The following is a 23,854-nucleotide window of genomic DNA, read 5'->3' on the forward strand; positions in this document are numbered from 1 at the left end:
GCTTCCCAACTACCTGCCAGAAGTGATTTATAGGCACTGGGATGGGATGGATCAGAGGGAGGCCTTGCTGGAGCCAGAGTGGTTTACCAATTTGTGCTGTTTGTCCCCAGATTCGCTAGGCAAGCCATGCTCTGGTGGGCATGGATGTCATGCTACACTTGCATGCAGCTCTTATGTGCTCGTAGGAAAGAGGATGACCATCAAAATGTGCTTTGGACAGGTGTGTGCCAGCTCTCACTGGGTTAGATATGGAAATAGTCTTAAAGCAATGAAAAGTAGTCTGTGGAAACAGGAAAAGATATTTTTGCTAAAATCCAACCAGGTGATGCTTAGGGACCTGGGATTGCTCCTGAATTTCTCTACAAACTCAGTCTTGTGATTGAGTGTTGATTTTTAAATTCATAAGGTGCTTTTTTACTGGGAGGAAGAAGTTGTTGCCTTTAAGTAGGTGTTGCTTTACATTGGGAAGGTTGGGTGAATAGTGCTCCAGCTGCATAAAGTCACTCAAAGTTCTGCATTTAGATAACTTCCTGCTGTGGAGTTATTTATGGGTAGGATGCTCAGCAGAGGAGGAACAAGCTAGATGATCGCATTAGCAAGGAGGGAAATCTCAGCTGTGGTTGGTACCTTGTTGGAATCCAGGAGACATTCACACCTCGGGTTGTGCCCTGCCTGGTAGCTTGCTCTGCATGTTGCATGGTCTCCAGAGCAGTGAGAGGGACTTCACCGATGGTAGTAGCTTGTGTAGTGACATTGGTCAAAAAGTCACATTGAGGCAAGTGTGTTGTTGTGCTCCAAAAATAACACTTTAGGAAGCATCTTCTTCCCCAATATTTCTTCTTTGCTTTCCTGGGATGAAGTCTTTCCTTTTCCTGCAGTCCTTAAGCATTTTGAAGCTCTCAACTTCCTACTTACCTGGTAGGTAACGGTGGAGTATGAAGTCTACATAAGCCAGAAATAATAGACAGAAGCGTGAAGGGGTTTTAAATTGGAAGAAATCAATACGACTGTGATATATTTTGTTTTTACTCTTCTATATAATTCTTTGAACTTCTTTTTGACTTATATATCGTAGTCCTTTTGGTCAGCCTTGCACACCAAACTTCTTTACAACTTCCCTGTAAAATCTTTTCCCTATCCACAGCGGTGGATTTTGGGGCTTTGGGTTTTTTTTTTTTTTGCTCTATTTTAAAGAGAAAGTACATTGGTTCTTTTTTACTTCCTAAGGTAGTTATTAAAATCTTCACAGTCCTCCCCCTCTCCCACACATGCATGAATAAACTTCACTGTGTGCGGCAGAATTTTCAAAAGCATCTGCATGATTGAGTCATTTAATCAGTCATTTACCCGTCTCTGAAAATCCCAGCCATCGCTGCTGCCTCAAATATTTGGCCTGAGGTCCTGCCTCTCCTTGGAGATGTTTCAATCTGTTCAACCACAGCAGTCCAAAACTTCATATTTCTTACACTGTTTTACAGATCTTTATCTTGCATATCAGCACTGGTGTTTGCACCAATGTAATGGTACTGACTTTAAAACAACTGCCCTTATCACATGTAAGTGCTGACCTTGATACAGCAGTTTGATATTGATTGACACAGGGCTTTTATACTGTCCCTGATCCTGTTAGCTTCAATACTGCACCACTAGATGATAACTTTGTATTTTTGTGCACGCAGCACATACATCATCTGTTTTGTTTATTTGTCAGCCACCACACAATCCTTCGGGGCATCCAGCATGTTATTTACATGGTGAAGAGAAGGTTTGTCCCAGAGGTAGAGCTCTCCCTCAGGCTCTGATCTTGTGTGACTTGATGGAGGATCATTTTCTTGTAGCAGGCGGTGGGGTTTTGTGTTTAAGGGGGTGAGTTATCTGCAGCTATGCCCACACCAGCATTTGCTGGGGAAGCATCAGTGGCCTTATTTCTTCCCATCACTATAACTCGCAGTACCAAGAATTAAGTCGGGCAGCAGTACCTTGCCCCATCCCTACAGTGTGTGCTCCCCATCCATTGTTCTGAAGGGTGGGTCATATCTTTGAAAACAGGAGTTTGCCATCTTATAATTTTCCTGTGAATTAGACAAACAGCAACTAGATTAATTAATACAAACCTCTGTTCTGGAATTCATACCAAACAGGGCAGAAAGGAAAAGTATATAGAAGTAAATGTCACTGACTTGAGGGAAAAAGCTTATTTCTAAAATGAATTCTCCATTTAGAAGTTTTAACAATATGTAGTTGTGTTTCTTTAATTCCAGATCCTCAGTAGAGGCTATAAATGTTTTCCATATGTTAGCAAATAAATTTCTCCTGTCTTGTACATTATAAATCGTCCTCTCAAGAGATGCAATCTGAGTAAGACTAGCCATCCGTTCTGTCTCCACTGGGGGAAACATTGTCTTTGCAACGGTCTGAGATTGTTCTGTTTGTCTTCATCCATCCAGCCTGCATCTTCAGCCTTCTTTAATTAGCATTCATTTCAGAAATAACATTTAATGAGGACCAAATATATTCTGTAGTTCCTCAGACACAGAATTTACCATATAATTGAGTTCTTGTGCAAAAATTTTTCCTTAATCTACACTTTTACTTTCAATTACAGATGATAATCCCACATGACCATGAAGTGAAAAATGTGAATTGAGTCCAAGGAAAGAAAGGTCAATGTCTTCCAGAGTCTGCAGAGTGCTTGAAATGGTCTCTTTTAGCAACCCATATGAAAAAGCAGAGGTGTTTGTTCTGAAACCTTATGACCAGTTCAGCTGAAACTGCTCATGTGTTTTTCAGATAAATTCTCAGTCCTGTGCCTGGTTTAGTGCTAACAAAAAGACACCCACTGGCAGGAGGAGCAATGGGTCCCGTGTCAGTCTGGGTTTGTGAACCCAAAAATGACTGCAGTCCCCTTCTGTCTTAAAGGAAATCTGAGGGAGAAAATAAAACCCAGCCTTACCAAGAATGATGCATATAGTACAATGATAGCTGTTTCGTGTCATCGATAATAATTGAAAAAAAAAATTTTATTCAAAATGAGACTTTCAGAACTTTGCAGAGAAAGCAGGTGTGATGTACGGGAGTGTTGACTGAGTTACAAAGTTGGCTTGCAAGGCAGCTAGACTCAAGCATTGCTTCTCTTGCTAACTCCTGGCTAAAAGCTTGCTCGCCTCAGTTCCCCAACTACAAGGTGGAGAAAATATTCTCCTGCTTCACTGAGGTGATGCAGATAGGTCCTGCCACCACCACCACCACTTTTCTTATCTGTGTAAGTCCTAGTGCTGGGATTCACACCAGGCTTCCAGTAGAAGTCTTCAGACTCATGTTTTCACCCTGAAGTTGAGTGTTTGGAGCTATCTTGCACCCCTCGTGCCTTTTTCTCAGCATGGATATGTTCTCCTGTGCTTGGCAATGTTTGAGTTAGGAAGTTTGTCATGTGGCTTGGACGCTACCAACAGTCATTTAAGAGACAGACACAATTACCCATTCTCTGCCGTAGTGCTGCAGATCATGGCAGATGTTAATGTTACAGTTGCATCTCTTCTGGTTTCCTAATTAAAAAAAGATTTCACCCTGGTGCCTTTCCATGAAACCTTTTCCCTACTTTCATCTCCCATGTGGGCCTCAAGCGTGTTACAGCCTCACTATTAAAATTTATAAGATTTATGTTAGCTAGATAAACACTAAATCTAATTTTTCTTGCTGGCTTGGTCATTTCACATTCAGATGGTTCTTTTAAAGAACCACTGTAGCTCTCTTTCAAGTAGATGTGTAGAAACCCACTCCAAGTTCCTGTGGAATATGCTTGTGAGTTCCATGTGATGCTGGAGCATCCCTCATCCCACCCCTCTGTGGAAAACAATGTTGCTGAGAGCAGGGAAGCACTGAGTTGCAAGATTTATTTCTTATTCGTGAGTTCTGTTCAGGGATTGGGGAGCTGCAAGAGCTGCAATTTCCTTTTTCTTAAAGCTGACCTGGAGTATGAGAAAGGAAAAACACCTTTTGGAGGAGCAGAGCTCCGTACAGGGGTGGTTGGGTGCAGTGCTTAGATTGTCACCAAGAGCCAATCCACCTTACTTGCTCTGTAAGGCTAAGCAAAGTGATTAGGGAATTGTCACAGTGATAGGACTAGATGGCTTTACCTCTGTTATTCTTCCGGCTCAGCAGCCAGCTGTGCTGTGCGTGTATGGCCCAAGGGTTCATTGCTGGTAGCCACATCCTCTGATGTCTGGATTTTGGACTTGCATTGTAAACCACAGCTATTCTAATTCAGATTTTAAAAGAAAAGCAAGTACTTGCCAAGAAGAGAGAAATTCACATGCAGAAACCAGCAGGCTCGAATTCCTCCCTCTAAAGAAAAAGAAAGAAAAAAGCCTTCCCTGGATTTGAGTAATGAACTGGACTAAGATTTATTCATGTTTTTCGTAATTGGGTCTCTCAAGTTATATGGAGTGCCCTGGGCATCCCTGTCCTATGCGTGAATGGATAGCACAATCCCAACTTAGCAATCGCTGGTCATGCCTGAACACAGCTTTCGCTCTTCGCACTTGAGCGCTTTGAAATCTGCCTTGGTTTGTTCCAGCAGACTGACTACCAAGGTATTCCTGGAGTCTGAAGTCATTGGGTTTTCCATAGTTTGATTTGGTTTTTGCTTCCTCTTTCTTCATATGTAATACCAGCGTGTATCAGCTTCTTGGGGAATTCTTCTTGCTTTTATGCCAGGGGTCAAGAGGCAGGAGAGATGCCACTGAAATAGTGAAAAGGTCCTGAATATCCAGCTATTTTAAGGCTAGCTCCTCTTTATTCCTCTTTTTTTAACTTGTCTTTCTTCAGGTTAACCTTGCCCACAATGAATTTGTGTCACTCAATGGGAATGGAAAACGGTGCTCAAAGAGATTTTTCAGTAGGGAAAGTCAAGTGGAAAGCCTTTCTCTGGCTGTCAGATGTTTTTATGGTGGTGTTTCTCCCTTTCCTTCAGGACCTTCTGTTTCTTTAAAGTAATGCTGGAAATTAACCCTTCTATTTTCTTGCTCTTTCTGTCAATACGAGCAAGCTGTACTTACTCTGATAATGTAATACAATTGTCGCTGAGACAGAGCTACCACTGCTGTGATCTGAGGTGGCAGCTGCTCTTTAAAGCCTTCAAAACATCAGGGGCAATTACTATCTACTTCAGCCTATAGGTTGTCTTCACTCACTCGCGGCCAGTCATCTGGACAGAAGGAAGCAGGAAAATTACTGTGGTGTGGAGGTATGCAAAACATAAAATCTATGTAGTCTTTGCATGTGTAACAGATTCATGAGATGTGAGTGAAGAGCTAAGGGGAACTGATAGGAGAGAGAACCATGGGGCTGATTAGAACCTTTATTTTCTTTCTTTGAAAGAAAGGGAGAAGCAGAGGTCTTGCACAATTTATGTATTGCTTTATTGTATTTAGCATATTATTTTTTGTTTTCAGGTCAATTTATATTGGACAAAACAGGCTTTTCTTGCTGCAGATCGGCAATATGCAGTTTAACGCAATTCACAGATACACTGAACTTCAGTTGCTTTGGCACTGTTTCATTCTATGGCTTTAAAACAATAAAACCTTTTGGGTTTTTTTTCCCCCTTTTTTAAACCAAACTATCTGTCTAGTTGTTTTGCCACACACAGTCTTCAAACTCCCAAGTCCCTGGGAAGAACAGGATAATCCAGCCAGTACTGCGTTGCTTCCTGAGGGTCCAGCAGTTGCTGCTGTGCTGGAGGGGAGATGATCGGGACATGGTCGGAAAATCAATTGGTCACAGGCACCCGGGTGCACTTTGTGGAGGAGGCAGACAAGTATTTGTTGTCACAAAACCAGACCCAAAAGAAAGGAAGCAATCTTTTCCTGCGAGTATCAGCCTACTGCAACCTTGGGCCGGTTGGGTGTCTATGGGAAGACAAGGTGAGGAGCATCTGTCATTCAGTAGGAAATTATTAGGCGGGAAATACCTGTATTGCTATCAGATATGCCAAGTCTTGCTGTCATGTAGTTTTTATGTAGCTAATTATAGCAGTGACTTGGGTGTGTCGAGCTGCTTTGCTGAGGATAAGCAATTTCTCTTGTCACCATTATTCCTCTCAAGACCATTTTTGTAGTCTGTTTTCTGGCTCTGTGCTGTTCTCATATACAGTCACGGTTGATCTGCGCTGGGATTGGAATATATGCTGCAGGAAACTGAAATACGACCTGCTGCTGCGATAGGGAAGTTTCCTTATAGCTGTATCGTGCTAGGACTTGTACATGTTATAATTTGTGCACCAGTTAAGGATTGGGTTTTGTTCAGTTTGCCCTAGCAGCTCAAAGGAGATTTTTGTCAGGTTTTTTTTTTCTTTCTCTTTTTACACCCATTTTACGCTTTCCCTGTGTTTAAATCTTGATATGGTGGCATATTTTAGTGTGCTGATTCTTTGGTTTTTATGCTCTGTTTAATTATTTTGTTATATGTAACCAGGCTTGCGTTCATGTAAGTGACTTTTAGGTTACTGAAAGCCTGTTTTCTTGTAATAAGCAGTCACCTGAGGATTCAGAATGAGAAGAATCACCAGCAAGGCTACCAGTAGGGTTTCTTGTGCAAAGGAGAATTGACTGGTGACTTCCTAGCTGTCATTTCTAGCTGATGAATTTGAGATCTGCTTGTGTTGTAGCACCATTTGATACTTGCAATTAGCTAGCTGCATACTTGTCTTCCAAAAAAATAATTTGGCTGTGATGTATTAAACTATGTCATGTATTAAAGTGTGAGGCTATTTGTGAGTGTGTTCTCTTTTAATTCATCTGAAGCTGAAAGGTTTAGTGCGTTTGTGTGCTTAAGGCACAAATGTGTCAGAAGCAAAACATAGCCAAGATGAAATTGCCCTTTCTTAATGTGCAGCAAAATGGAAGGGGAGGAGATTTTTTCTTCTTTTACATTTTTTTTAAAGGATTATTTTTTAACCTGGATCGGCTTACTGGTCAGATTTAGTGCATGGCCCCACAGGCAATAGCAGTAGCCCAGGTAAATGAGGAATGCAAGGGGTGATCATCCAGAGGTGGATGGAGCCTGAATTGCTGGCTACTGACAAAACTGTCCTGGGACCCCTTGCTGAAGGTGGACTTTGCTATTCCTTCCAGAAAGCAACCACGATGACCCTTGTTGTTTCCCTTCCATAGCTATAATCCCTCACTCTCAGCCAGGAGGAGCGTTTGTTAGTACTGCTTGTCTTTTCTGTGTTTGCAGCACGATGGTTTTGCCTACCTCAGCTTGTCAATGGAGCTTCGCAGACTGCATTTGTGGCCTTCTTGTTTTGGCATTGCTTTTTAGTTCTGCTGGGGTTCCCCAGGCATTTCTTAAGCATTATGTAAAGGGGACCTGATTTGAGACAAGACGTCTGTGAAAAGGAAGTTATTTTCCAGCCAGCCTGGTTCCACCACCTTACTTTTGCAGCCCAGCCATGCCAAGAGCAAGACTGGTGTGGAGGAGCAGGAAGTGATGTTGCAGGGATTATTTTAGTGCTGTATGTGAAACCACAGCCAAGAGATGCAGCTTGATTTGATACATCTTTAGCCTCAGTGCAGCAGAGAGCCAGTGGAGTGGAGCGGAGCGCCTGCCATCCCCATTTTACCAGCCCAGCTGACCCCACACTGAGCCAGCAAGCGGAAGTGAAACAAAAACTAGCCCAATAAAAGAAAGCAAATACTCGTCCAGTGGTTTAGCTCCTCTAGCCAGCTCTCTGTAGGGCCAGAGAAGCAGGAGTGCTGGCTCAAGGGAAACTGTAAGAGAATGATCAGCTAAGGGGGTGGGGAAAAAATGTCCACCACCCTGCTAATATTCATCGTGCCGCCTGAAATTAGTCACACACCCGCTGGCTGTGGATGTGCTGGTTGGTTCTTGTACTCGTGGCTTAGTATTTATGGCATTTTCCTTCTTCGTGTTACTACCACCAAATTCATCCTTTGATTGAGGCAAGGAGATGACAGCACAGCTGAGGCAGCATCAGTGAGGATGTGTAATGGCCAAACATTATGTTTCTAGCTTGAAAATTTTACCTTAGTTTTCCATTAGGTTCCATGCTGTGCAGTTAGCCTTTGAAGTGTATAGTCCTTTCTTTTGGCCACGCAGTGCTTGAAAGTTTCGCAAAGGTAGAAAATGGCCTTTTCTACTATTTTAATATACAATATATTAATATTTTAATATAAGGAAATCGCTTTCAGCAAGCAGCTCTATTTATAGGCTGCAGTCTCTCTTGCTGCATCCAAACAAAATGCTTTGTCCCAGGATACTTGCAGCTGGATTTGAAGTGTCTTGCCCAGGGCCCTGTGTTCTGCCTCCGAAGGTGACAGACGGAGCAGGCCCTGCGCAGGGTGTAAACACGGTTGGGAAGAGGAAGCCTTGGCGGTGGAGACAGAGTGATGATTGACAACTTCCCATGCTGCAGCAGAAAGGATTAGGGAATTTACCACCTGGCACATTACCCGGTGGTGCTCATGGGCTGGAGGGGTGCGGGTCCAGATCAAGCAGGAGAAGCTGTGCTCAGCCCTGGTGTCCCAGTCGCTCTGTATAATTTAGTGGAGGGAGAAGCACTTGACTCCTGGTGCTGAGCTGGAGCATCAGTCTTGGTGGTGAAATGAAGGGGGCTGAGTTGGAACTGTGGGGCAAATTATTATTTCCCCACTGGTCTTCGGGAGGCAGCCTGTAATTTTTGTGTGCTGTTTAAACACGGGCAAAACTGTTTTGAATCCCGTTGTCTCATGTAACAAGTAGAAGAGAAAAAGAACAGAAGATGGAGTGTTCAGGCCACTTGAAGTACACACCAGAGTTTTGCTGCTCTAGCTGTAATTTGGTTGCATCCTTTCAAAGTTTTTTTTTTTTGGTTTGAGTTTTTTTCAGAGTTTCTTGTTTTGGAGAGTTTACAAAGGGAAAGGAGGAGTTTGGTAAAACTAAACAATGAGATGTGCTTTTACGTGAGGCTTCAAGAATGATTTTCCTTTAAAGTGGCAGGCAGCCTCTAAAAAAAAAAAAAATAAAAATGTAAACCCCTCTGACTGACAATATACTGCATGATGGTATTCCCCTCACCCTAGGCATGTGTTTGGTGGTAACTGAGGACGAACAACAGAATGTAGGAGTCCAGAGAGCTCAAAACAGACCTCTGCATCTAAATAGCCCTGTTTCCTTCCCTCACCTGCCTAATGTGTTTTGCCAGGGGTCTGTTTGCCCTGTATCTTGTGAATATTTTAAAGAAATTAAATCAGAAGTGGTTATAGGGAGCAAGCAGTTCATCTGGCTCTGGCTCTGTCTGCACAAGGGGGAGGAAAGGCAGAAGTAAATAAGTACCACTGCATTTTTAAGCAGAGCCTGACATATTTGCAGTGTGTTTGAGGGTATTTTAAAAGTTTGCATCAGCTGTTGGGTTCTATTTTCGTGGTGAATTCCAGCTACAATAACGTGAATGCTCATAACTGTGTGAATAAATGACCCCTAATTGACTTCTTAAAATATTGTATCAGTCTGCTGTGGGAAGTTTGCACTTGACTGTTTTTTTTATTTTCTGTTTGTAACCCAGTATATCAGAGAAGCACACTGCTGAGTTTAGAGGCTGAAGTGTTGTATCTGTGCATTGCAAAAACATTAATGATGTCTTATTCTTTTGGTGCGCTGATTCTTTTAGGTTAGTCGATCTAATTTTCATTAGCATTCCCCCCCACCCAATCTTGTTTTCTTCTTTCTCTCCCCTTGCAGATTTCTCTATAGAAGAACTGAGGTTCAGTGGTGAGTTATGTGGAGCCATCTGTTCCTGGCTACAGTCAGCAGCAGCGCAGGCTCTGTTCATCCCCTACATACATGCAGTGTTTAACACCCCCCAGCTGAGCTTCTCTCCTTTATTTCCTAGCATCTCTGCCCACCTTCCAAAGGAAAAACTTCTCAGCAGCATTTTATGTGCTGAGTTCACTTAAAATTAGAAGCTAGCGCTTTACCAATTAATTGCAGCTATGCTGATGACAAGAGTGTCAAAGACGGGAGACTTTAAAGAGGAGCTGGTATCTACCTTCCTATCCACATAACCCCATCTTTGCCTCCTGCTTTGCCTGGAGACTCTCCTGCACCATTGGAGCAGAAGCCTCTATGAGTGGTCGGCTGGGGTTAGGGAACTGTTACAACTAGAAAATGATTTTGGTCTGGATTCCCATGTTTCTCTACCCAAGCGTGCATACGGAATAAGTGATGGAACCAGTGGGAGGAAGAAGTAGGGACCATAACCTCCCTACAGTAGTATGGATGTCGCTGACCATTTCTCATGGCCTTAGCACAGGATGGCTGTGGTAATGTGGCTAATATTACTTGTTAGAGGAGGCAGGCTTTGCTAATCTTCATGGAGCTGTAAGAACACAAATATTGGGCAGATGATCATCCTGACAATGCTGTGGTCTCCATTGGGATGTTATTTCCAAGGCATAAACAGATTAACGGAGCCCTTTATGCAAAAAGGAGAAGCCTCCCTCTGTTCCTAGAGGGTTTTAAGCAATTGGTAGGTTTAAGCAGTTCCCTGTTTTAGGTAAAAATATCCCACTGAAGCAATATAGCTCATCTCAGTATGGAGAAATCCAATCGGCCACAGTCAGGAGTTACAAGAGTGAAGAAGGGAACGGAGGACTCCTGGTGAGGAGAGGCCCTCCAGATTGACAAGGAGACAGGTGTCTCATGGGTAGGCAGAGCCGTCCCACTCTCACCACTATACCAAGGTATCGCTGTGGGCAACTGGAACTTGTGGTTTGGGCTTTTTTCCCCTTACAGCATTCTAGTTTTCCCTTATAAGTACCTGATGCAAAAACTTTTCCTTCCACTGAAGCAGTATGCTAGCCCAGTGGCATAGTAAGGGTAAGACAAAGGGAAGGAAATGTCAAATGGACCCACTCATGGCCTCTGGTCCTGGACCGAGTCCAAGCAAAATGGGATACTCTCTTACTTACTCCGCTGACTTTTGCAGGCGTTTTTCTTTGTATCTGTTCAAATGCCTGCTTTTGCAGAGATGTGCTTGATGCCTGTATCACTGGCAAGTAGTGAAACAGGAAAATCTCACTGAGGTTTTCCCCCTTACCACATCTGAGTGTTTGCCGTATCATTTAACTGTGTCTGATTCTCATATATTGTTTTTACTTCTTGGAGCGAGCTGTGAAGCCACATCTGTAGTTCATGCTGACTGACTGATGATGCCAGAATCGGGTTTAGCATTCGCTTAGTGGAGATGATCTTGTGCATCAAATCTGTGTAAATGTTAGTTTTAAGTTTTGCTGACTTAAAACAGCACAGCCACCAGGATCTTTCTGGCACTAAAAGCTATAACCACAAAACTTAAAAATAAAAAAAAGGTAGCAGTAGAACTAACTAGCTTTCTGCACTTTATAATGTTTTTTTGTGTAAGTGGTGACTAGGAAACTGTCCAAACATTTGAGACATTTTAGTCTGGTTCTGTTTTTAGAAGAATCTGAATCCATGCTTATTGTAATGGTTGTGTACAGCAAATTTGTCTTTGAACTGTATCTGAAATATGGTCTAACATGAAGCTTTTCCTACAGACCCTCTGCTAGGGAATGGAACTAGGTTCAGCTCCAGCGGTCCTCAGTGGATGAGACTGTCAAAACATTTCAGAAATGTATGGAAGTTACTTTCTTCAATACAATTGCTGTCTTGTCTTCAGCAACAGGAAACAAACAGAAATTTGACAAAAGCATTTTCATCTGTGGCTTTATCTTGCCATGACAAATTCAAAGCTTGTGCTCAGGAGGCATGAGTCTCAAATCTTAAAAGATTTTTCACTGTAAACTTTTTTCTTTCTTGATTTCATTTCTTTCTTAATCTAAGCCCCCTTTGAAGTGGGCCGTCCTGAGTATACAAGGCACACTTACAGGTGGATGGAAAATGTCGACTGTTTCCTTTCTTTATATTCTTGAATAGAGAGGCATTTTGAGACAAAAGTTAGGATTTTTGCTCTTCCCCCTTCTGTGAAATTCAGAAGTGCTGTGTCTCTTTAGGCTAAAAAAAAGAAAAAAAAAAAGCTAAAGGGGAAAGAAAACACTTGTTCTGTTGAGATTAAGCTGAGGGAGTTCTCAGAGACTATATTTTATCTTAATTTTTCTGGAAAGGTGGAAGTTTCTTTGCCATGCATACGAAATAGCTCTCAGACTTCCTCTTTGAGAAGTTCATAAACAGTGAAGGCTCTGCAGATAAACTTCAAATTGGTGCTTCACTCAGTGTTGCTCTCTTGCTGTACAATTCCGCCAACTTTATCGTATTTCCTTTCCATACTGATAGCACAGCTGTGTTTTCCCTTACTCCAGTGAAGGAAAAGGGCCAAGCAAAGAAGAACTGGCTTGTGCCGAGGCTCCCAAGGGATTGCACCTGGGCAGAGCGCAGAAAACAAAAGGCTCTGGCTGCCTGCAGGGAGCTTATCATGTGGGTCTCAGCCAGAGGTGGTTGGGCTGTGGCCAGAGGAGGATGCAGCTTGCTGGCTGTCATTTTTCCAGGCTCATCCTCAAACAGTGGATTGGTGATGGAGCTGGGTTGTCCTGGGGACAGGTGGAGATACCTTTTCAGATGATGAGATGCCAATGGGCTCCTCTGTAACATGTCCACGCTTCCCAAAGTTAACACAGGAGCCGCTGCAAGGGGGTTTGGCTGTTGAAGAAGGCTGCCTCAGTAAAGAGGAGACCTTGAGCACCCACCGAGTTTTGCATTTCCATTCTGCATGTCAACAGTCGCCCTCAGATATGGGTGATGCACTGAGCAGGCTTGCACAGTGGTGCAAGATTAGCAGAGGAGCGTGGCAATAGAATCATAGAATCAGCAGGTTGGAAAAGACGTGTTGGATTGAGTCCAATCATTCCTACCTGCTACTAAACCATGTCCCTGAGCACCTTGTCTACCTGTCTTTTAAATACCTCCAGGAATGGTGACTCAACCACCTCCCTGGGCAGCTTGTTCCAGTGCCTGATGACCCTTCCTGTGAAAATTTTTTTCCTGATAGTCAGTCTGAACCTCCCCTGGCTCAGCTTGAGGAGATCCCTCCTTGTCCTATCACCTGTCACTTGGGAGAAGAGGCCAGCACCCTCCTTTCTACAACCTCCTTTGAGGTAGTTGTAGAGAGCAATAAGGTCTCCCCTCAGCCTCCTCTTCTCCAGGCTAAACAACCCCAGTTCCCTCAGCCGCTCCTCATAAGACTTGTTCTCCAGCCCCTTCACCAGCTTCATTGCTCTTCTCTGGACACACTCCAGAGCCTCAACATCCTTCTTGTGGTGAGGGGCCCGGAACTGAACACAGGATTCAAGGTGCGGTCTCACCAGTGCCGAGTACAGGAGCAGAATGACCTCCCTGGACCTGCTGGTGACCCCATTTCTGATACAAGCCAAGATGCCATTGGCCTTCTTGGCCACCTGGGCACACTGCTGGCTCATGTTCAGTTGGCTGTCAATCAACACCCCCAGTTCCTTCTCCTGCAGGCAGCTTTCCAGCCACTCTTCCCCTAGCAGATCATCTTGTAGAGGGCTTATGCTTTGCAGAGGCCAGGCTGGCATGGGTTTTTCGATTACTTTAGGACCATTACTTGCAAAACTACTTGTTCAACATCATGACACTTTTATTCCCCCTTGCCCTCCCCACCTCATATAACCATTGAAATCCTAGGGGGGGAGGGGGGGAATCTTGTCTTGCTTAACCCACGATTATTTTTGACAGCAAACTTGTGAATGCTTTAGCTGGCTGAGAGCACTTCTGGAAGTTATAACTGACAGAGCTCCATAATTTCCCTCCAGCAACCAATTTCTGACAAGCTGCTGTGGATTCTATTGCTTCATAATTTTGAGATTAATCTTTTTTCTTTTTCATAGTCACAGTTGGATGTTGCATCATGCTGGGTGAAACTGTTCTGTAAAGCCATTAGAGGCAAAGTGATCAGTTCAGGAGGGATAAGGCTTCCTTTTCTTATCATTTTTTATGATAGATGCTTATCTTAGAATATTACTTAGGCACCTGATTAGCCGGCTGTTCTTGTGTAACAAATCCTTTTCAATGAGAAGTAAACTGCAGTAAATGATTAACACAATCTTCTTTACTAATGACTAGGGATTTTAAATGTAATGAGTCACTTCTGACAGTCTGAGGGGGAAACACAGACACCTTTTTTTTAAAAAAATGATCGCAATGCAGTCATCTGTTTGTAGAAGCCCGGTGTTGTCTCTCAAAGCAGCCATATCAAACATGCGGTACGTGCGCTTGCTCAGATATGTTCAGCTCACTTGCAAAAGGAAATGTGTTGCGGGTTTTATAAAATTACTATTATGGTCATGATTAATGATTTTGTTATCCAAGCAGTGAAACCACAAGACTTTGCGACCACCATAGCAATCACAAAGCTGTAGTACGTGTGGCACAAATTTCTCTAATTGAGCAGTTGAGGGCATGTTGAAACAGTTTCTTACTGGACTCTCTGTTCCAAGAACTTCAGTTTTGGGTTCATTTTTCTGATGTGGCTAATGGGCCTGTTTTCAATAGTTTCCCCTCAAAAACAAATACTGGAACTGGATTGGTTTTGACAGGCTTTAGAGAGAGACAGTGTTTCTCTGATAGACAAGGAGCTCAGTAGTTTAGGACATGTTTCTCCAACGGTGAAATAGCCTGGCCCTGTACACCATGTCCTTTCTAGATGTATTCCTGTAGGCTAGTGTATTACATTTGGGTGACTGCACCAAATGTCTCGTGTCTGCCCTCTGTATTGTCCTCCCCAAAATTTTCACTGCTGTGCTGGTGGTAGAAAAACCTAGCCAAGACCCAGTCTTGTCATGGGGGACAGAACAAAGTCTGGCCATCTTTTATCTATAGTAGCACTTGGCTGAAGATGAGAGTGTCTTTTCTTTGAGAACATGCCTGATTTTAACCAGTTATGAAGTCCAGTTTCAGTCCCAGGGGAGTGGTGCTAGGAGAACAGTATGCTTTTGAAGGCCTGAGGATCCTCGTGCCTTTTGGTCCTTGATCAGTTTTTTCTTCTGGAGGTTTCTGTACAGCTTCTTGAACCACGTTTTAACTATGGGCTCTGTCAAAAGTACTCCCTGCTGTTTGAACCTTACCTGAGCCTGTTCCAGCGAATGACCCGCAATCTTCTCTTCTGAAGGATACCAGAAAAATAATCTCTTCCTGCTCACATTCCCATGGGTCTCATGATTCAGTAGATGGCTTCTGTTCTCATCTTCATAGTTGCTTCCATCATCTCTTTTCCAGGGTGGATTGACCAGGGCTATTTACTTAGCTGCCATTGAGAAGCCGTCCCATGTCCTCAGTTGTCTCGACCCTTGCTCTGTGAGCTTGCCATGGTAGAAATACCAGAACTGCCAACAGAGTGGAGTAGCACAGCAGATGCTTGTAGTGCCTTGATCAGCTTTGTTGCTGATGCCTTTTTTTTAATCTGTGGCTGAGTCACCAAGCTGACACTGTCACAGCACTGTCTGTTTTAACCCCAAGACCTCTTTCCCAAGCAGTGGTGGCTGGCTCAGAGTATATTGCTGTACACGTTAGATCAAGGAGTTTCCGTCACTTTGCACTTCAGGGATGATTTTCTCTTTTTTTAGCATCCAGTCTCTCAGCATTAGAAGATTATTAAGCAAGTTTTCAGGATTAGCTTTCATTTTTACTCCCTTGAGTAACATAAGTTTCATCCAAAAACTGCGTCATCTCGTTCACTCCTCAGGTCATTGATAAGTACGTTCACCAGTGATGAGCAGGTGATGAGCCTGTGGGCTTCATTGGTGACCTTCTGCTTGGAAGAAGGGTATTTTCTACTTTTTTTTTTTGTTTCCAATATCCAAGCCATTCTTACCTATGTGTCAAAAGCCTTTTCTCTTCTACAGGAGTTTGGAGCTTCGATGGGGGATTTTGTAGGAAAGTAACAGTGGTTATTTATTCCAGCTGATGGTCAGCAAAGTAACCCTGCAGACACTTTATTTGTCAACCAGTTGCCTTTACCATCACCACCCAGGAGGCAGCATGAACTTGTTTACAGACGAGTGAGCAGTGACATGGTCTTGGATAGCTTGCTTTTCTCCCTTTCGGGGTGCTTGGAGTAAGTGTTTGTGTTGGCAAACTACCCCTTTAATCTGAGGACATTGAACATGGAAACGCAGCAATTTTTAATAAGGTGAAAGCGGAGGCCAGAGCCACAGCCTCTGTGGTATGCTGCAAACAGGTTTTGTAGCCATGTCAACACATGTGGAGGAGAGGCCCGGTTGCCCTGACAGGTCTGAAGGAGAATAAGGTGTGGAGGAGAGCAAGGGTAGATAAGAATCAGGCAAGATAAATATCACTACAGCCTCTTTTCCAGTTGCCTATTGCAGAAATACAGCTTTCCCCGAGAGGCAGCAAATAGCATGCAGCTTGGAGGGGCTGGCTATAGCTCCCAGCTGCCCTACTGAGATTATCTAGCAGTTATATCCAGTTTGGGATTTTTATTTTCGTCTAGGAGGATGGGGGGATTGCAGGCCAGTATGTGCAACTTCCTCCAGTTGGGTAATTTTCCCAGGCTTCATTATTTTGACCATCAGCACCCACGATGTTTTCGGAGCATATCCACAAAAGGCTTGTCCCAGCAGGGCTCAGTTGTGGTTCCAGAGAAGGCGAAGGGTCCTGCTGGCTGCCATGGCACCTTGTTAAGGCCTTGCCTCCTTTTTGGTTCATGCTAGTCAAAATTTAACTTTGAGAGCGCACTGCAGACTAAGGCTGTCCAGACAATGGAGGAGTGCCTTTCTGTTGCTGGTCTGAGAAGCTTGAATTACAGCTCAGCATCTGGGGCTGCAGCACTTACAGCACTGTAGAAAGGTAGTTGTGTGAGGCAGGTGTTCTAACTAAAGCTTAACTCTTCTCAGGTTTTCCAAATCGGCTGGAAGCTTAATATCGTTGCAGAGTACTTGTAGAAGCTGCTAATTTTCTTTTGAAATTACCCTCAGATATGCTAGATATTGCCTAATATGTGGGACCTAAAGTTACAGACACAAGAGAGAGTTTCGCAGGGTTTGAATCCCAAATTTGAGGTGTTTGTGTCTAATAAGTTATGAAAACTGGGATCAAAACCCAACGTTTTTAACAAAGCCTTACTACCAGTGCAGTTACATTTTAATAGATGGTGGTAACTATCTTAAGACCTGTTCTGCTTCTAGGTACTTGTTTTAAAAGAAACAAATCTATGCATTAAAACTCTTCTCCTAATGGGTGGGTCAGCCATCCAAAGCTCATCCTGCTTGCTGTACTTCTCGGATAACTGAGCCTGGCTTTGCATCACACTGCAAACAGATCTGTGTATTTGCTTTCAGCAAAATAAGTTGGGGGTTCAGTGCTTTTAAGTGCTATACTGGTTAAAGAATATCAACATTTATTTCATGTTGTAATGCTTTAAGGTGTGCTCACCTTTGGACACAGTCTCGCAGTGTTGTTTTCAGAATAAACAAATACAGACAAAGAGCGTTCTTGTATTCTTGCAGTAAGAGACGTGTCTAGTACCATTCATTGGAAAACAATATTTAGAGAGTGCATTCTTGACGAGGAGAGAAGGTTTTTCAGGTAAAACCAGTCTTTTCCCACTGCTGATACAACCTTTCTTCTCTGTAGAGGTTGTGTCTCCAGCTATTTGTTGTGGCAAATGAAAACCTTCCCCTTGGACTAGTCATATTTGCAGTATAGGTTCTTAATTGGAGAGGGGTGAAGATTTTTCTTAGTTCAAAGTACCAATATTTTAGGCACGTTCAGTGCTAACGGCTCTTCTGATCATTGTGTGTGGAGGCCCTTTTTCCTGCTCATGATCTGTTAGTACATTTAACAGCTGTACTCTGATATTCATGGTAATATGAAATAGCCCAACTGATCTATGAAAAGAACTAATGGGCAAAATCCTGAATGTCTAGGTATTGAACGGAAAGTTTTAACCAAGAAAGGGCTAGAGAGAGGATGGCTCAGACTGGTACCCCAATGTGTATTTCTCCAGGGGAGAATTACATCTATTAAGAAGCTATGAGTATTGGTAGCAGCATATTATTGCATGGTATTTCACCCTTTCACGATGGTTGCTGTGTAATGATGTAACTAATTAACCTAAAGAAAGTGTGCACTGTGAGACAGGAATGTATAAAAACACAGGTAACATTCATTGCACATTAGAGATCAGTGACAAAAGGAGAAAAAAACTCAACCGGAAGTCTTTAAAGGAAAGGTGAATATTCGAGTAGCCTGCGATGAACTGGAATTCAACAAGCGTTTGGAGAAGAACGGGTAAAGAAGTTCTTAGCTTAATGGGACACCTGCACGTTAACAAAGTTGCCAGTATTTTTGCAGCCTAGGTAGCTCGTTGGGTACAGCCTGGGCACACAGACACTCTGTCTTTGAGTGTTCTTGCAGGGCTTGCAGGGCTACATCATTTGATGGAGTCTAACTTTGCTCTTCAGAGATAGCTTCTACCATAACCACATTCATCATCCCACAGTGTCCAGTACAACTAATGACATATCAAGCAAATACAAGTGATGCTGGTGAATGTGTCACAGGTAGGCTGCAGCATATTTTTCCTTGTGCGTGGTGACAGCTTTTATGGCCTGGCAACAGATCTGCCTCTTTCAAGTATTTTATGTGGAACTTTATGAAGTTGGCTGCTGTCAGATGTTGCCAATGTTGTAGATGTGCACAAAGTCAGTGAGAGGCAAAATCTCTCTTCTAATGCTGCATATAGTAACAGCTGAATGTATGATGATTTTTCCCCCCTTTCTGTTTAAAACAGAACGCTACAGATAGCTCCTCTAACTCCTCTCAAAAAAGGGAACAGCCTGTGCGAACTTTGGCTTCGCCTGCATCCTGCGAACATCGAAGAATTTGCACTCGTGGACACCTTCACGACCATTATAGCTCTGACCACTACCATCTAGAACAAGTAAGGTTTCTTCCCATTGTTGCCACCTAAAGGGCTGTGTCTTCCATAGCCAAGACTGGTGTTTCATTTTCCCTCCACATCCTTGAAAAGACCCCCCTTCCTTTTTCCTTTAAATGGATTCTGATTATTAAAAACAAAAGGGGATTACGCTGTCATTTAATATGTTACGTTGTACCACGTGCACACGTAGGACTGTGACAGTTGTAGTCATTCGTGAGCAAAAGGCTGAAACTCTGCTATGGGTCACCGTGAAGGGTGTGTGAAAAAGCAAACACAAAATTGTTAAATACTGGCTTTTCACTAAGCAAGGAGACAGTGATTGCTGATAGCAAAGTAAGCTTATTTATCTTTTCTCCCTCTTAATCTCCATCCCTGCCTCCACAGTCAGTACCGCGATCCTACAGGCACGTCAACTTTCCAGACGATGATGAGGAGATAGTGCGCATCAATCCTCGGGAAAAGATTTGGATGACTGGATATGAGGACTATCGCCATGCCCCAGCGCGAGGAAAGAACTTTGATCCTGATGACATGGACTCCTACGTACGTTTTGCCAAAAGCGAGGCCCCAAAACATGAATACACTTATCCTTATGTAGACAACTCAGACTTTGACCTGGGTGAAGATGTCAAGGGTGCTGTGATAAAGACTCAACCTGTCAAATTCAAGCCTAGGCGGAAAGAGGATGGTGAGAGGTCGCGGTGCGTGTACTGCAGGGACATGTTCAATCATGAGGAGAACAAACGGGGTCAATGCCAGGATGCTCCAGACCGCGTCAAGACTTGCATCCATCGAGTGAGCTGTATGTGGTGTGCAGACACTATGCTCTATCACTGTATGTCCGATCCAGAAGGAGACTATACAGATCCTTGCTCGTGTGACACCAGTGATGAAATGTTTTGCCTCCGGTGGATGGCCCTTATCGCCTTGTCTTTCATTGCTCCATGTATGTGCTGTTACTTGCCGCTTCGGGCTTGTTACCACTGTGGGGTCATGTGCAGGTGCTGCGGTGGAAAACACAAAGCTGCTGGATGACTACGGATGTGTTCGAAGTGTTACGTTTTTCCTGTAGTTCAAGGAACACATTGGTTTTGGAGCATTGAGATCATTTATTTTGATGCAGCCACTGTGCCCAACAGCATCCAGAAAACACCAGTTTGGATCACTCTACATTTGGTTGTCTGGGGCTCACACTGCATTGATTTGCTCATCAAGTGTTCTAACTAACTAACCTACAGCATAGACTTTTGTATTATTAATCTGTAATCAGAACAGACTGTCTTGTACATGTTTATATTATTTCTTTTTCTGTTAAAAAAAGTTTGAGAAAAGAACTGCTTTAAATGGTGATGGATTGTAGAACATCTCCAGGTTGTGTCTGTCTTGCCTCTGCTTATGTGGTACCATCAGCGTGTTAGCAAGCTTTGGCACTTCTAGAAATGGGGTGGTGTAGTGAATGAAATCTCACTTGGAAGGTATTTTAACTTGCCGTCAAGTTATTGTGTGTGTATAGAAGGTGTGCTAGTAACAAACTTGTACCACAACACAGTATTTCTGTCACTGGTTTTCTTCGGGGTTTTTGTTCTGTTTTCCAAAGCCAAAATAGCCATCAAAGCTGCAGTTTCTCTTCTAGAGTCCATCGTCATTTCCTTCAGCAAATATCTAAATTATTTCTCTGTTGGTAAAGCTCTGTGAACAGAAAGCAAGGCTCAGTTACCATAGTCACATAACCATTGAAAATCTGGTAGTTTTTCCTTACCTGTAATCATTTCAGACCACTACTTGAAAGGGAAACTTAAATTTTAGGGTTTTCTTTTTTCTCTAAATAACATCGGAACAATAGAACTGTGTTTTCAGAATTCAACCCAAAAGGAAGGGAACTTCTTCGTTAGCCAGCCATGTAACTATCTGTGAATAAAACACTAAGGTTCCAGATGAGAAAATTGTTTTTATGCAAAGAATTACTAACAATGCAACATCAAAAGTACTCTTATGGCAATTCTGGGGAAATGGTGCATTTAAGTGGTGGATTTTATGGAAAATTGTATTTGTTTGTTTGTTTTCTGTATAATACGTGAGCATGAGAACAGACGCGTCCACTGTTGAAACTACATTTAGCAATCTAAACAGGTATTTAAAATCAAAAGCCAGGATGTTAACCACCACTTCCATTTCCTGACCTGCGGTCCCAATCCTCCAGATGCTTACACACGTCTTGGCATATTGCGCGTGCATCCAGCATTTCTGTGAGTCTGTATGTAGGATTAAGCATGTGAGTCTTTGCAGGAGCCAGACCGAAGCATCTCCCTGGCTTTTCCTTCCCCAGTTCACCACCTAGATTTACGAAGTGGATGCAAAAGGTGCATACAGCAGGATAAGATTACTTTAATTTTTTTAGGTTTTTTTTTTTAATGTCATGTTGTCTTGTGTGCAGGGCTTGTAATTAGCTTGGAAAAAGAGTATTTTTCTAATATATTACAAGGAATAGCCAAATAATTTTTATTAAAAAACAAAAAGATTTAGCGCAGTGAGCTCTAACTAGCATAGTACAATCTGAATACTTTGAGGCAGCTAGGGATTGGCTTGTCAAAGCTGGCACTGCTGTTCCTGCCATAATTTCTTTCTGCAGTAAATTGCCAGTGGGCGCATGTCCTTTCCCTCCCTCTATTGCACATTGACATCAGTCTTAAAAGAGAGGATTTTTTTTTTTTTTTAATTAATTTGCCAAATAAATATAAAAGGAACACTTGCCATTTTTTCTTGGTGGAATGTCCCAACGGTTCCTCTGAGAGTTAATCACAGCTTTTTAGTCAACCATGAATAAGTATGCAATGTGCTTGTACACTATAGAGTTTGGTAGGCTTAATTCGTAGCAGTTGCTGGGGATTTTTTTGGTTGGGAAAATTAAAAAAAAATGAATGATAGTGGAAAAGGGATGGAGTGTTACACTCTGAGTGATATGTCTGGGTTTGCTGAATGAAATATAAATATTTTGTGCCTAATAGCAGTTGACAAATCTCTCAATGGTGTCTAGTAAACATCAAGCCAGCCTCAAAAGAGAAAAAATTAATGGAACAACCTTTTCCTTTTATTTCTGTTCTCAAAGTTGTTTCATGTAAACAAACATCTGTAAGATCTTCTCTCTATAAAGCACAACACTACAAAAAGATCTTACAGTTTTTTGTCCGGTCTTGAAGTGCCCCTATTTATTTAAGTAAAGTAGACATACTGCAAGCCTTTCTGTATGTCTGGAAATAAAAGTTAAAAAAAAAATAATACCTTTTTTTTTTTTTTTCCTTCTTCCCCTCCTCCTCTTCTCTTGGGTTTTTGTAATACTTGTAGATTTTGCTGCGTGTGTTATTTGGTTTGTGAAGGCAGTGGTGTAAGGGCACAATGATAGAAATGGCTGTTTTTTGTAAATATTCCTCCTTAATTTCCACACTGCTGCTGAACAGTGTGTAGCGTTCTCCCAGTCAGCTTTGCAATACTGACATCAATCATTTGAGAGAAATTATTCAGATTTTATTTTTGTATCTGTGGTAACAAAACATTAACCAATTTTTATTTTTTTTCTGTTGTGGAAAAGTTTTTTGTTTTCTTTCTAAGCTATCGCTCACGTTAACAAATTAAAGTGCCTGAAGCCTCATCATTATTGTATCTATATACTAAAAGTTAAACCCTGTTGTATTGATTTTTATAAGCCTTTTTACTTCTGTGTAAAAAAAATATATATACAAGTGTATGATGTACATTTTAGTTCTTAACTTCTTTTTTTATTGTTTCTAATATGTATGATCAGTGTAGCTATTGCTTTAAAATGTACCATGTAAATATAAATACATCATATCAAAATGACACTATTTATTGTTATTCAGCGGGCTGGAAAATGAGGGGAAAACCAACCAGTGCGGGAAACATGAGGCCATGGCCAGAGCCGCCTCTCCAAGAACTCAGGGTTTCTGAGAGGGGAAAAAAATCTAATCTATTTTATGCATTTTGGTGTCGAACACTGCTAGCCCTGGGCACGCAGTGGGGAGGATGGGGGGCAGATGTTTTTTCAAGTGTTATTTTTGGTGGTTTTCCGGTATTTCACACATTTTGGGGGAGGACACCCTTGGCACAGCCTGGGCTGGTGGCGCTGCACCCTGGCAGGCACTGGCAGCCGTCACAGCAGCTGAGATTCTCTTGCTTTCTCTCCTTGAGCCCTCATCCCACATTATGCTTTGGCCAAATATGCCACAGGGATGTTGTCATGTTATTTTGTTTCAGCATTCCCCCTGAAAAAAAAGGAGAAATGAGATGTGGCTGCCAAGCAAGAGCCACCTTGCTTTGTGCGGGCACGCGGCGAGAGACTGCGGAGCTGGCTGGAGGAGAGGAGACGGCGCCTGGGGCAGCTGGCACTGCGGTCCCTGCTCAGAGAGGTTTAACATGGAAGATGGAACCCAGTTAAACCAGACACCAGGCAGCAGACGATTGACTGAGGAAACCAGAGGAAAATCAGTGAGTACATCTGAATTTTTGGTTATTTCCAATGGGAGCCAATCAGGCCAACACCACGCACTCTGAAAAGCCCAGTTTTATTCTTCTGTAGGAAAGCAATAACCAAGCAGTTGTTCTTTTTCTTTTTTTCCTATATGCTGCTGCTCGTTTCAGTGCTGAATAATGAAGCTGCTTAAGCAGCACGGAAGAGGGGAGGCCAAGAGCACACACAACAAACTACATGTGTCCTCAGATTTGCTCCCTGCCATGGCAGTTCTTAGCATCATCTTCATCCGCCAAGCACACAGGGTTTGTTGCAGTTGCATAAGTAATCTCGACGGTTTAATTTGTCACTGCTTTGCAGAGATACCGGCTCCACATTTGCTTTTTACTGGTTTATGTTTGTATTCATGTATTTCT

General features: G+C 42.7%; 1 protein-coding gene across 2 annotated transcripts in view; it reads left to right on the top strand.

Annotated features, from left to right (window-relative positions):
* The window catches only part of SPRED2 (sprouty related EVH1 domain containing 2), a 67,064-nt gene extending 44,254 nt beyond the window's left edge, over positions 1–22,810 (top strand). For both annotated transcript variants that reach the window (XM_054063959.1, XM_054063960.1), the window contains exons 5-6: positions 18,806–18,955; positions 19,340–22,810. In XM_054063959.1, coding sequence (XP_053919934.1) covers positions 18,806–18,955; positions 19,340–19,990 — 801 coding nt within the window. In that variant the 3' untranslated portion in view covers positions 19,991–22,810. The remainder of the gene's footprint in view (positions 1–18,805; positions 18,956–19,339) is intronic.
* Positions 22,811–23,854: the final 1,044 nt, after the last annotated feature.

The sequence above is a fragment of the Cuculus canorus genome, chromosome 3 (genome assembly GCF_017976375.1).
Source record: "Cuculus canorus isolate bCucCan1 chromosome 3, bCucCan1.pri, whole genome shotgun sequence".
NCBI classification, from domain to species: Eukaryota; Metazoa; Chordata; class Aves; order Cuculiformes; family Cuculidae; genus Cuculus; species Cuculus canorus.